General features: G+C 49.5%; 1 protein-coding gene across 2 annotated transcripts in view; it reads left to right on the top strand.

Annotated features, from left to right (window-relative positions):
- The window catches only part of CORO1C (coronin 1C), a 47,938-nt gene that overhangs the window by 25,051 nt on the left and 8,784 nt on the right, over positions 1-14,103 (top strand). For both annotated transcript variants that reach the window (XM_071445195.1, XM_071445197.1), the window contains exons 2-3: positions 56-255; positions 9,807-9,929. In XM_071445195.1, coding sequence (XP_071301296.1) covers positions 61-255; positions 9,807-9,929 — 318 coding nt within the window. In that variant the 5' untranslated portion in view covers positions 56-60. The remainder of the gene's footprint in view (positions 1-55; positions 256-9,806; positions 9,930-14,103) is intronic.

Raw genomic sequence — 14,103 nt, 5'->3', positions numbered from 1 at the left:
TCTCCTGGACAAGCAGGACATCCCTTTCCCTGGAACTGACCCTCTCCTTTTGCAGACACCATGAGGCGGGTGGTACGGCAGAGCAAATTCCGGCACGTCTTTGGCCAGGCGGTGAAGAACGACCAGTGCTACGACGACATCCGCGTGTCCCGCGTCACCTGGGACAGCTCCTTCTGCGCCGTCAACCCCCGCTTCGTGGCCATCATCGTGGATGCCAGCGGCGGGGGAGCCTTCCTGGTGCTGCCTCTGCACAAGGTAAGAGCTGCTGGAATGTTTCTGGAGTTCCCTGCTCGGCTGTGCTGTCACCCCAGCGTTTCTTTGGGGATAATGAAGGCTGTGGTGACAGCGGGTGCTCAGTGGTGCCATGTAGGAATGTGTTTAATGTCTGTAATCAGTCTGATGCTTTCTGTACGTTAAACACAACAAACAAGCTGTTTGCTTGACTCATCTGAGCTGATTCTGGCAGAACTTTCCACGTAGAATCGTGTTTTAGAAGCCTTTTTATGATCAAGTCTGGTTTTTCTACTGTCAGGGATTCAGCTTTTTTTTGAACCACCTGAATCAAATGGCTCCTTACAGATTTAAACCAGGAACCACCTGAGCCCAACTGCTCCTTGCAGAGTTGAAGCAGGAACCACCTGAGCCCAGCTTCTCCTTGAGACTTAAACCAGGACCTATCTGAATCCAGCTGCTCCTTGCTGAATTCATTCAGGAACTATCTGAGCCCAACTGCTCCTTGCAGATTTAATTCAGGAATACACCTGAGCCAAATTGCTCCTTGCAGCCCCACATTGGAGGGGTGCAAAGGAATGAGCTGGTTCCAAGAAGGGCATTCCTGTTGCCCCTGGTCCTGCATGGAAAAGTCACATCCATCCTCTAGAGGAGATTCTTCTCATCTCTTTCTGTAATGCTTAACCAGCAAATTCTTGTGATCAAAAGACTTTTTTTTGCAACATCCTTTTCTCTGTGACACTCAAACTCCTCTCTTAAGCCTGTGGTTAAGTTGTCCTCAGTCTGTCATCAGTTCCCAGCTCCACTTCCAGATCTGCCCTGTGGAACACAGAATTAGTGTCCAGGATTGAGCACAACTTCCCTCCCGGCCAGGGCAGAGCGGGGGCAGCGACGTCTCCATCGCGCTCAGCAAAGCCAAACCCCAACCTCCCAAAATAGCTCAGTTTGCTGCTCTGATGAGCAGCCCTTCCCTGCTTAGGGCTCATCCTCAGGCCACGTGTCCTCCTCCTGCCTGGACCACGCGTGGTGGCACTTGGTGGCACTGCCCTGGATTGGGAATTCCTGGTTCAGCTGCATCACAGCACAGATGTTGACAGCTGGGGATGTGCATCCCTCTTTTCCTCTCTTAAATCCCAATGTTTGGAGCACAAATCTGATGAGGGAGATTGAGGGCTCAGCCTGGAAGAAAGGAGGCTCAGGGGGGACCCCCTGGTTCTCCACAACTCCCTGACAGGAGGGGGTCAGGCTCTGATCCCAGGGAACAGGGACAGATCCAGAGGGAACGGCCTCAAGCTGTGCAAAGGGAGGTTTAGATTGGATATTGTGGAAAATTTCTTCATGGAAAGGGTTGTCAGGCATTGGAACAGGCTGCCCTGAGCAGTGATGGAGTCCCCATCCCTGGAGAGATTTAAAAGCTGTGTGGATGTGGCACTTGGGGACACAATGGCCTTGGCAGTGCTGGGGGAACAGTTGGACTCAGTGGTCTCAGAGGGCTTTTCCAACATTAATGATTCCATGATTCTGTGTTTTCCCAGTCCCTGGCAGAAATTCCTGTTATTTCTGAGTGCCCTTTTGCATTTTTAAGTGCCATCTTTGGCGTTATGTTCTCATCCATTCTGTTCTTCCTCCCACCCTCTTATTTCTCACTGCCTTGGTGCCCTCAGCTCCATTCCTGCCTTCCACAGGCATTAATATCCACATCTGAGGAGGTTCCATGGGAAGCTGGAGGAGCTGTGGCCCTCACCCCCAGCCTGACACGTTCTTTTGCAATGCAGTGCTTTGCTGGCTCTGCTCTAACCAGTTCCTGTGTTCCGCATTTATTTTTATAGCCTGGGCTGATGAAATTGTTCCTTTAGTTCCTTCAACACCCTAAATAACATTTGGATTTCTCTTTGAGCCTGTTTAGCACAGATACTTATTAAGCTCCCCGCAGCAAAATCTTTGTTGTTATAGTCAAAAAAAAAAAAAAGGCAATTTTAAACCATGGGATTGGGCTGATTTTAAAATTGAGCCATAAAAATACACTTGCTGCATTTCTGCAGGGGAAAAGTCCCATAACGACATCGTGGCTGCTCAAACCCAGCGCTTTGCGGCTCACTGGGAATTACCTGGGACGTGGCTGACCCTTGGTGCAGGGTGAGCACAGAAAAGGGGCGATTTTACTCCTTTTAATGTGCTTTCCTTGCCAATTCTCAGTGACATTACAGGGTGTTGTTACGGCCGGGGTTTGTCGCTGCCAGGCTGGTGGCTCCCAGCTCCCTGCCGGCGTTGAGCGGGAGCTCCGGGGGTGTTTTTGGGGCGGGATGAGCCCCCCGGGACCCCGCTCCATGTGCTCGGGGGGGGGGGGGGGGGGCGGACACCGGCGGGAGGGGAGGCCCCGCCCCTCGGCGCAAGCCCCGCCCCTCCGCGCGCGCGCACCCGCGCTCGCCGCAGCGGCACTGCGGCGGCCGCGGCTTTTTACCTTATATGGTCATGGCAGCGCTCGCGGCCGCCGCGCTGATTGGCGGGGGCGGGGGCGCGGCGCGGCAAGTGCGCGGGAATTAACCCGTGTGCGCGGGAATGCATTAACCCTTGCGTGTGTGTGCGCGGGAATTAACCCGTGTGCGCGGGAATGCATTAACCCTTGCGTGTGTGTGCGCGGGAATGGATTAACCCTTGTGTGTGTGTGTGCGGGGATTCATTAACCCGTGTGCGCGGGAATGGATTAACCCTTGTGTGTGTGCGCGGGAATGAATTAACCCGTGTGTGTGCGGGAATGGATTAACCCTTGTGTGCGGGGATTCATTAACCCGTGTGTGTGCGCGGGCTTTAACCCGTGAGCGCGGGATTTAGCCAGTGTGTGCGCGTGGGAATTCATTAACCATTAACCCGTTTGCGGGAATTAACGCGTCTGTGTGCGCCAATTCACCCCTGTCACCCACGTCCCCGCCGCGTCCCCAGCTCCCCCGTGCTGCCGAGGGTCTCTCCGTCCCCCCGCGCCAATGGGGGACGCAGGGGCTGCATCCTCTTTGCTCCCTGCATCCTCTTTCCATCCCCGCAGCTCCCGGAGCAGCCGCAGCCGGCGTGGCCGAGCCGGCTTTGCTGCCTGTGGAAATGCTTTGTCTGAACTTCCTGTTTTCTTGCACGCACATGTGCAGGGGCTTTGCCAGGAACTCGCCATTCCCATGCTCCGGCAGGAGCTGCTGAGCATCAGACAATCTGATTCCCACAGGTTGCTCGGTCTGGGGGGGTTGGCCTCTGTTGGAATGAGCCACATAGTTTGGAAAAGCTGTAATTCCTCCCGGTCAGGGTTGTGGAGGTGATAAGAGCCAGGGTAATCAGCGTTAACTCTGCTCACCAGGGAAGGAGCTGGAAACCTCACTGCTTGTTCTGGGCTCTGGCTGTAGAGTTGGTTTTCTCCGAGGCTTATCCCAGGGAAAGCTCTGGGTACACAGGGAAGGTACCAGATAAAAATTCTCTGGGTTTTCTGGTATGTTGGGCAGGATGACTTGGAAACACCTGGGTTCAGGGGTTGGTTCTGATGCTGGATGTGTGCTCCAGCAGAACTGGAGAAAAATTTCTTTTTTCCCCTCCTCAAAAACTCTTTGCAGTTTTTATCTGCACAGAAAAACCTGCTGCAAATGTTCCTTTTTGTTTGAGTTCATGCAGAAAGATCCATTCAGCCACGAGTTGTGTTACATAAGGCCTTTACCAGAGGTTTATTCAGTCCCTTTTGGATATAGCTTTTATTAGATTTTTCCATTTTCCTGATCCCTTCCTGCACCCCCTTCACAGCAGGATCTGGGATCAGATGGTGCCCTCAGAGGCAATTAGCATGTGGGTGGGGGCGTGCACACCTCGGGAATGATCTCCTCCAAGGAATATGTTGTTCTGCAAGTGACAGGCCTTGGTGTTCATCCATGGCATATGAGAGCTGTTAAGCAGCTCTTCTCCAATTCCTATTCCACCAGGAAGGATTTTAGGGAAAGAAAATCATCCTTTTCTGAACTGTGTGTAGAATAAAATCAGGAGGTTTTTGCTGTGATGGGTTTATTGAGCCTTTCCTGCCATTTTAGGGGAAGTGTGATGGATTTTGTCCTTTTATTTCACCTTGGATTTTTCTCTATAAAAAGAAGTTTATATTTATCACTGTCAGCTTGATTCCAATGGATCATCAGGTTCTAATGCAGTAGGGAAGAGAGGGCAGCAGAGGGGCTAATGGATCTCATTCCTCCAGGGAAAAAAAGCAGCAAATTCCACCCCTGTCTTACAGCCAGAGGTTTGCACAAAAATATCTCTGCAATTTTAAGGTTTTGTCCAATAATAAAAATGGAAGTTTTACTTGGTGGAGCTCTGGATTATCTGTTCCCAGCTCGTGGAGATGATCCCTGTGGATCCCTGTGGATCCTTGCCCAGCAACTCTGCTCTCTCTGGGTGGATGCTCATCCTCCAAACAGCAGCAGGATTTTTCCACTTTATCCAGAGCCCTCAGCTTCTGGGAATACCCATTGGCTTTCCTGCAGTTGGGAAGGAGCAGGGGGATGAACTGCTCTGGAAATCATATTTTAGAGAGGGGAAAAAAGCACTGACTCTGTCTCTTTTTAATTGTAATGTCATTTGTGGGACAGATATCCGTGGAAATGCTGGAGCTGTGCTGCACTCCCAGCTCCTAGAGATGGGATTTTGCAGGTTGGGTTGGTTGTGAGGGCTGTTTGTGTTGGGTTTTTTTGGGTTTTTTAAACTATTTAAAGCCAGCATGTGTCCATTCTGTGTCAGCCTGGGACAGAATCACAGAATCATGGAATCCTTGAGGTTGGAAAAGCCCTCCAAGCTCATCAAGCCCAACCTTTGAGCAAGTGAACCACATCACAAAGTGCCCCAGCTGCTTGTGTTTTAACATTTCCAGGGATGGTGACTCTCCCACTTCCCTGGGGAGCCTCTTCCATGCTTGCCCACCCTTCCAGTGTGGAAATTTTCCCCAACATCCAATGTCACGGCCCTGCAGCTGCCAAAGTGACAACAGGAGCACTGCTGGGGGATTCTTGGAGAGCACAGTGGCCTCTTATTGCCTGACTTTCCAGTGGATCTCTAGGGAATAACACTTGCTAATCTTCCAGATTAGTTCAGGATGCCAGGACTGGGCTGTGATGGCTGCTGGGCATGGGCAGGAATTTCCATTTCAGCCCAGTTCTCTCCCAGTTGCCTCCTCCAGGCCCAGCTGCTGCAGCCAGAGATGGAGGCTCAGTGCTCAGAAGTTCCCTGGATGAAATTCAGGAGTTTTTTTTTTTTTGAGGAAAATCCACAATCTAAAGAAAAGAGGAGCATTTTCTCTAGCAGACAAAAGGTGCAGTTGGTTGGGGTTTCAAACTTTGCAGTTGTGACCTGATTTCCTTCCTCAAACTTGTGCAGGGTGAGGGGGGGGAGCTGCTTTGGCTTGTGCAACTCGATGCCACTTCCCTAATTGAAATGGAGATTTCAAGGAGCACAGCCATGGGCTGGGGAAGCAGCTGTTCTCCCTGATATTTTTACCATAATCCATGAGCTGTTTCCTGCCACCAAATGCCCTTTTCTGGCAGAGAAACGATCACAAGACACTCAAATTAATTCATAAAACTCCCACTTTTAGGAACAGTTTTCTTAGGTTGCTTATCCATCCCTTTTGGATTTAATCCTATTTTTTTCTTCTCATCTCTCACTTTTTTTCTGGTCTGGGTTTAATATTTCTGATGATTTAACTTCTTTTTTTTTTTGTTTTTGATCTGGAATACATGAAATACATTAAAATTTAATTTTAATAACTAAAATTTATTTAATAAGGCAAATTTTCCCCTTGCTGAAACACCTGAATATTGAATGTGTATTCAGACAACACCAACTTTATAAAAAAAATCCTCAAATTGCATCATTTTATAAAATACAACTCCAGATTTCAAAAGTTATCAGGGATAACTTTTGTTGTCAAACCACAACCCTGGTGGATTATGAGAAGGATTGAATTTCTTGAAGTTAATTTTAATCTGTGTATCAGCACTTGAGATTTATTTTAAATCCTCTCCTAATTATAAGATTACATTTTCCAAATAAATAAATAAATCCCCAAACCTGGGAGCTTTAGGGTCGCATGGAAACACACCCAGCTGCCAAACCTCGTGGTGTGTCCTGCTTGCAGAGGAATTGTGTTGAAAACCATGGGATTGGTGATTTTGCAGCCTGGTGGGTTTTCTATAACCCTGCTGCAGCTTTCCCTTTTGGCAAATCCCTTAAAACACTGATTTTTCTGAGCACAGTGCAATGCTGGGAACTGGGGCTCCCTCCTCCAGGGGGCTGAATCTGATGGAGAAATCTCCGGGAGGAGGAACCTGCTGGATGGAATTGGCCAAAGCGATGCTGAGAGGTGGTAAAAACACAGCCCTGAGTCCCAAGCTGCTCATGGCTCACTCTGAGGGGTCAGTCCTGGCGTGGTGCTGTCCTGTGCTGTCCTGTGCTGTCCCCTGAGGGGGTGGCAGGGTCCCTGCTGGAGGTGACGAGAGGCGGATGCAGCGCCGAGCTCTCGGGTGCTCAGGAAGACACCGTGGTTTCCTCTGCCCTGCAGAGACCGTTTGGTGCCTCTGACCACAAGGCAGGAGCTTCTCTCCAAGGGTTGGGGCTCGTGCTCGCCCTGCTGGGGCCTCCTGCAGCACTTTTATGTCCTTATTTAGTCTTGTTTTGATGTTTGCTGCTCATTTTTGTGCATCTCCAGAGGCGGCCAAGGAAGGGCCGGACGTGGCACTCTGGGTGACAAGGTGGGGATTGCTCACAGGTTGGATGATCTTGGGGGTCTTTCCAACCTGAATGATTCTGGGATTATTCCCAATCTGAATGATTCTGGGATTATTCCCAACCTGAATGATTCTGGGATTATTCCCAACCTGAATGATTCTGGGATTATTTCCAACCTGAATGATTCTGGGATTATTCCTGGTGAGCAGCAGAGTCTCTCCTCTCATGCCCAAGTGAAGATGTTGATGCCCCCGGGCTCTTTATCTCCCTGGGATTGTCTTCCTCTGCCAGATCCCAGGGAGCTGCTGTGTGGGACATCTCCTGCTCTGCTTTGTCCTCTCTTCCTTGGTTTGATAATTCTTTGTGCATAAACAAGCTTGAGGTTGCTGCCTCTCCCCCACTGCTGCTAAATAACATCTCCTTTCCCCGTTGTCCCTGTCTATTCCCTGTTGGAAACGGGGTTTGGTGTCACTCTCCTGGTGCAGGCAGGGACAGGGGGTGTCTGTAGGTGATGCACAGGGAATTCTGTCCCTCTGCCCTGCTCAGGTGAGACCCCACCTGCAGCAGCTTTGGAGTCCCAGAAGAGGAAGGATGTGAAACTGTTGGAAAGAGTCCAGAGGAGGCCATGGAGATGCTCTGAGCCAGGCTGGGGGAGCTGGGGGTGTTCACCTGGAGAAGAGAAGGCTCCAGGGACACCTCAGAGCCCTTTCCAGAGCCTAAAGGGGCTCCAGGAGAGCTGGAGGAGACTTGGGATAAAGGATGGAATGACAGGACATGGGGGAATGGCTTTAAGATAAAAGAGGGTAGATTTAGATGGGATTCTGGGAGGAAATTCCTGACTGTGAAGGTGGTGAGGCCCTGGCTCAGATTTCCCAGAGAAACTGTGACTGCCCCTGGATCCCTGGCAGTGCCCAGGGCCGGGTTGGATGGGGCTTGGAGCAGCCTGGGATGGTGGAAGGTGTCCCATGCCAGGGACTGGATGATATTTAAGGTCCTTCCATGATTCTGGAAGCTCTGCTCCTTATGGAAGTGCAGGATCCTGGTTTAAGAGCCAAGCTCCATCACAGGTGGTGGGAAGCAGCTCCTGGGTGTCACTGCTGTCACAGGCTCTTGGCTGCTCCTGCTCAGGCTGTGCAGGTTCATTGTGATCAAGACTGAAAGGTGAAGTTTGGGGGTTAATTTGCTGAAATTTTTTTTTTTTTGCCTCCCCACAGTAATAAATGACTGTAAAAGCCCAAAACTGACCTGACAAGTGCTTGTGCTGTCTGGAAATAGTTACCAGGAGCTCCTCCTGGAGGATCCCACTGATTCCTGCCAGGGAGCCAGAACAGGCAGTCCCTGACATTTTGCATTATTATTCCTATTTTTCCTTTTTGGTTCAGGCCTGTATTTGTCTGTGGCCTGTCATGTGCCTTCTGCAGTTCATGTGCTCTGCATGGTTCTCCTTTTAATTGGGTAAATTAAAATGGATGAATTCTACATGGCAGTTGGGTGTATTAATTTTTTAAATCCTATTTCACATTATGGCATCCAAGAGGGATTACACAGGCTTTAATTTTTGAATGGCAGGTTTATGGCTTTTCATCTCCAACTCTTCCCCTTTTAATAATTCCAAAAGCAGCTGAATCACTGAGTCTTTTTTTACTTTTGAGGCCTAAATTTGGCCTTTTAGGAGCTAGTGGGATTTTTTTGGGGTCAATATCTTGTTTTGCTGTTTGTGGAGGGCTCCAGGTCAGTCATCCTCTAAAGCCAATGTCCAGCATTATTCTGGTTATCAGCCTTGAATAGGAGCAGCCTCCCACATGAAGCAGGGTGGGAGGCATAAATTAAGGAATGTCACCTCCAAGGTTGGGGAATGTTCCCATCCAATGGCACAAGTGAAATTCCAACCATTTCTTCTGCATGTTTAAACACAAAAGAAGACGACCCCATCCCAGACCTCTCCCTGCTGTGTCTCTTCTCCCATCACTCATCATGAAAAGGTCATTCCCTGGAAACAAAACCCCATGGAGCAGGACCAGGGCTGTGGCTGTGGCTGTGGAGGAGTTTCCTCCTCACCCTGCTGTTGCTGCTGTGCATCTTCAGTATTGTAAATATTGCTTCCCTTGTGGCCAAGAGAGAGAAGGATGATGAGAGTGATTTTCCTTTTCCTTCTTTGTGGCATCAGGTGCTTCAGGGGCTCCTCAGCAAAATGTAGGTCCAGGGGCAGAATTGGTGTTTCAGCATCACTGGATTTGTGCCAGTTCAGGTTTAAGTGGCTCATGAGCTCCTTTTCTTGGGAATGTTATCCCTGTAGGGAGCTTGGCATTGGTGGCCTCGGTCCTCTGGCCATGGAGAGGCAGGTGTGGCTGCCACAGTCCATTTTGGCAGCTTTTATTCTTCAAAACAATACTTTCCTCTGCTCAACTGCATCCTAAAATCATCCCATCCAAGCAAGATCTTTCTGTTTTAAGAAACCAAGCAGACCTGGTCAATTCAGTGACCAGCAACGCCCTCCAATGACATTTTTAGCTTGGTTGTCTTCAGCCATCTCCATTGGGAAGCAGATGAAACCAGAGCTTTGCTCTTCCCAGAAAGCTGGGGTGGAAAAAGGGATGGTGTGGCAGCATGTGCTGAGATGTGGGATCACAGCCCTGCTGTGCTGCATCTCTGAACCCTTTCCTGTGCTCCATGGGGAGTCTCCAGCTCATTGATGCTGGAGAGGAGCTGCTGGTCTGTTCCTCTGCTGGTCCGTGAGTTCAAATCTCATGGAACTGTGGATATGAAAAAGCAAACAGAGGGTTGGGAAGCACCTTCCTTCAGGATATCACAGCTCTCTTTCTTCTTCTTCCCTCCAGACAGGCAGGATTGACAAGTCCTACCCCACAGTGTGTGGCCACACGGGGCCGGTGCTGGACATCGATTGGTGTCCCCACAATGACCAGGTCATCGCCAGCGGCTCCGAGGACTGCACTGTCATGGTGAGTGTCCCTTCTGGGGTGGGCTTTGCTCCTGCTGCAGCTCCTGCTCCTAAGGACACTGGAATTCCTGGAGGTGTCTCCAGGAACCTTCTGTTCCAAGGTGAGGTGAGGGCAGAGTCGTCGTGGAAGGGTTTGGGTTGGAAGGACCTTAAAGCTCATCCCATTCCAACCCCTGCCATGGGCAGGGACACTTTCCATAGACCAGGTTGCTCCAAGCCCTGTCCAACCTGGCCTTGGACACATCCAACCTGTGCCAGGGCCTCATCACTCTCACAGGGAAGAATTTTTTTCCATTTTTCCTTCCCCTGGGCATTTGTTTGCTGTTTGGGAAGAGGAATGAGAGTGTCAGTCTATGGTGAGGTGTTCTGATTTGTTGAGCTTTGAGAAGACAAGTGGTTCCTTACCTCAAATATCCCAATGGATGTAGAGGTGTGTGCTGGGAGAAGGAAGGGATTGGAAGGGAATGAGCCCAGCTCATTGGTAGGAGCAGGGCATGGATGTGAGGAGCCCAGGGATCCAGGGTTGGAAGGTTCCAAGATTCCTTCAACCCTTGATTTAAGGAAGTGAAATTTTTCCTGTATCTCCAAGTTTTGAGCAGGTGTCAAAAGGTCTTTTTTTAATAAATAAGTAAAAAAATAATAATTTCACAAATTCTGCACCTGCCAACCTTGGATTGAGACCTGTTTTAAGTCAGGGATGGCCCAGCCGGGCTCGCTCCGTGACGGATGTGGAATCCCACGTATGCAAACACAGCAGAATCAGTGAAAGAAAATCCTTGGAAGATGAAATAATGCCAAATAACTCCAGGGATCTTTGGCCATATTTAGAAATGCTGTAGGCTGAATGTTATATTGAAATCTTATTATAGATCATGTCAGATAAATTCCTTTGCTTCTGTTCATCGTTAAAATGTTTGGGAGGGGATTCATCCCAAGAGGCTTTTCCTGGGACAGCTCTTGCCTGTGATCTCTGAGTCTTGGAAGCTGAAACATGTTAACAAAATGGGCTATATTTAATATTAAACAAAACAACAACTTCTATGTTAGCAACTCTCACTACTGGGCTGGAACTGAGCTTTGGAAGGATGCAGGAATGTTTCTCCAACCAGAATGCAGAAGGGCTGCACATGGGGAATGTTTCTGAAATGTGAGCATCAGTGAAGGGCCAGAGCTGCCTCCTTGGAGGCAAAATAAGTCTGTAATCCAAGTGCAATGAGAAATATGTTGGGAGGCTCCAGAGGGACTGAACTGTGGAGAAGAACTGACAGAGTTCAGTTACAAGTTGTCCAAGTGGACAAGCTCTCTCCCTCACACCATCCCAAATCCACTCTGTCCCTCACACCGTCCTGATGGGGACACAAACTGCAGGAATCTGCACCTCCTGCTGGTCTCTGGGGCTTCTCCACACATCCCAAGGTGGGGATGAGCTTCCCATCCATCCCTGGAGGCAGGAACCTGTGGGAAGGAGGGTGGAGCAGGGTGGAGCTCTCTGGGGTTTTGTGTTTGATGTGACCTGTCTGGAGTGGAAGGGGAAAAAGGTGAGTCCTTGCTGCACTCCCAGGATCAGGGATGTGCAGGGTTTGGGAGATGCTGGAGGTTTGCAATGGGGAGATGATGGATCCCAAGTCATTCAGGACAGCTGGGAACTGCACTGGTGTGTGAAGAGCACCCCTGGCTTGGACTTTTGGGAGTGAGCTAATGAACTTTCCCAACTTTAATCGCTTTTCTGGCCTGGCATGGACACTTCAGTGTCCTTCTTTCCTGGAGAAAGGGTTTGGGTTCTGATTCCTGAGCAGAATAAACCCAGGGAGCTTTACAGGACACGTGGCTGCTCACGGGCTCTGAGCTCTGCCGGGGGGAGACACAAAAAGTGACGTGGGGGATTCTGTGCAACTCCAGCTGCTGGAGAAAAGAGTTTGTTCTTAAAGACCATCTGTGCCCTGGCACTCAGGGATTTAGGATCTCACCCTCTGCCATAAGAAATCTCAGCTACGTCAGCCAGACGTGTATTGAGGGAGAGAGTGTGGATTTGGGATGGTGTGAGGGAGAAAATGTGGATTTGGGATGGTATTGAGGGGGAGAATGTGGAATTGAGAGAAGGAACATAGATTTGGGGCTGTGTGAGGGAGAGAGCATGGATTTGGGATGGTGTTGAGGGATAGAATATGGATTTGGGATGGTGTTGAGGGATAGAATACGGATTTGGGATGGTATTGAGGGATAGAACACAGATTTAGGATGGTATTAAGGGAGAGAACATGGATTTGAGGTGCAAACCACTGTCTCCAGGTGGACAGGGCTGGTTCCCTGCAGCCATAACTCTGCAGCCCCCCTGTGGCACAAGGAAGCTTCACTTGGCCCTATCCAAAGCCAGAAACCTTTTCCTCTAAAGAAATTCCTGGATTTTTACAAAAGCTGTCCATAAACCTTCAACAGGTTTGGTGTTAGGAATACCAGACAGCATTGGAGAGGGGACTGGGAAAGAGAGGACCTGGATCCCTCTCCAAAGACTTCCTTGCAAATACCTTCTGTGGCCTCTTCCCTTGGAGGAATTGTTTCCTTGTGCCAGCAAATGAGGAATTACTTAAATATTCCTGCTTGATGTTGTGCTGAATGGCTTTGATGTACTGCAGGCTTTTTGTTCAGCTGGAAAATGTTTTCGTGGATAAAGATTTCTAGATGGTATCGAGGCCCTTGCTCAGATATGGAAAATTTTCTTCATCAGAAGGTGGATTTTAAGGAATTTGTGTGGAAAGGCCAGAGCAGAGCTCATGTGATGGAGAAAATTCCTTTAAAAATCAAAGAGAGCCCTGGCAGTGACCTGAGCCACCAACCAGGACAGGGAGAATGAGAAGGTCTCACCCTGCAGAAATGATGCACCAAGAGCCTCTTCCTGCAGGGCCATGGATAAATCCAGGCCTCAAATTCAGTTGCTTCCTTATTTAAAGTGATAAAAATTGATATGTCTGATGCAGGAAGCAATGTTTTTTATAGACATGGATTTAATCTTCTTTTCAACTTGTGCAGAGCCAGAGGAGGCTGGTTTTGCTTCTCTTTAAAGGGGGTGAAAGAAAAGTTTGCTTTGTTTTCTTTCTCACGTGCTGTTTGTGCAAAACCTCCCCCTCCTGCCCTTCCTGCAGCCCCAAACCTCTCCCTCAGCTGTGCCACCACTCCACTTCCTCCTGCACAAACAAACAGCCTTGATAACATCAAACCCCCCCAAAAAACACTCAGACACCCACGGGAGGGAGAGCTGACAAACCCTTCCTAAAGCCCAGGCAACCCTGCAGCAATTTAAGGTTTCCTTGGAGTCATCCTGAGTCCTCCCTCTCAGCAGGGTAAGTTCTGCATCCAAAATTCTGTAATTTCCCTGTGAACCTGATTTGATCCCAGGCTGAGGCCAGACCCCCACCCTGTGCAGGAACGAGGGGCTGGGCCAGCTGGGACCATGCCCTGACCTTCCACATTTGTTTTTTTATTCTTTTTGGGAAGAGCAGGCAGGATTGTTGGGTCAGTAGTCTGAAATCTGCCCAGGATTGCAGTGCTCTGCAGCTGCTCCCAGCTACCAGGGCTTTACCTGACAGAAAATTCCATTTGTCCTCCAGAGGCTTTTTAAAAAAACCCTTTTTAAAAAAATAAAAAACCACTGGGATTTTGCCTCCCTTTCCATTCCCACCCCCTGCACTTGCTGTCTTATGTTTAAATTTGATCCTGGAGTTTTCTGGCTCCTTTGCACTTGCTCAGAGGGATCTCAGGATCCTTCCTGGCTGAGATGGTGCAGCACAGAACTGAGTCCTCCCCCTTGGCAGGGTAAGTCCTGCATCCAAAGTTCTGTAATTTCCCTGTGAACCTGGTTTGATCCTGGCCCTGCACAGACAACCCCAACAATCCCAGTCTGTGCCTGAGAGCCTTGTCCAAAGGCTCTGGAGCTCTGGCAGCCTTGGGGCTGTGACCATTTTCACCCCTTGCAGTGGAATCCTCTCCTGGGGAAGTGTTCCCATTGTGGTCATTCCTCCTGGGAGCCTGAGGGTGCTGGGAAGGATGGGAGCTGTGTCCACGAAAAACTAAATCAATTTTGGGTTATTTAGAGGTGAGCTGGTACCTACTGAGAATCTCAGCATCTTGCTGGGTTTTTTTCCCGAGCCAGTCATTCCTTTGAGAAGGGAAAAAATGGG

The sequence above is a fragment of the Agelaius tricolor genome, unplaced genomic scaffold (genome assembly GCF_023055355.1).
Source record: "Agelaius tricolor isolate 1412-34295 unplaced genomic scaffold, bAgeTri1.0.p SCAF_20, whole genome shotgun sequence".
NCBI classification, from domain to species: Eukaryota; Metazoa; Chordata; class Aves; order Passeriformes; family Icteridae; genus Agelaius; species Agelaius tricolor.
The sequence above is the reverse complement of the archived record's forward strand: the minus strand, read 5'-3'. Positions and strand labels throughout refer to the sequence as shown.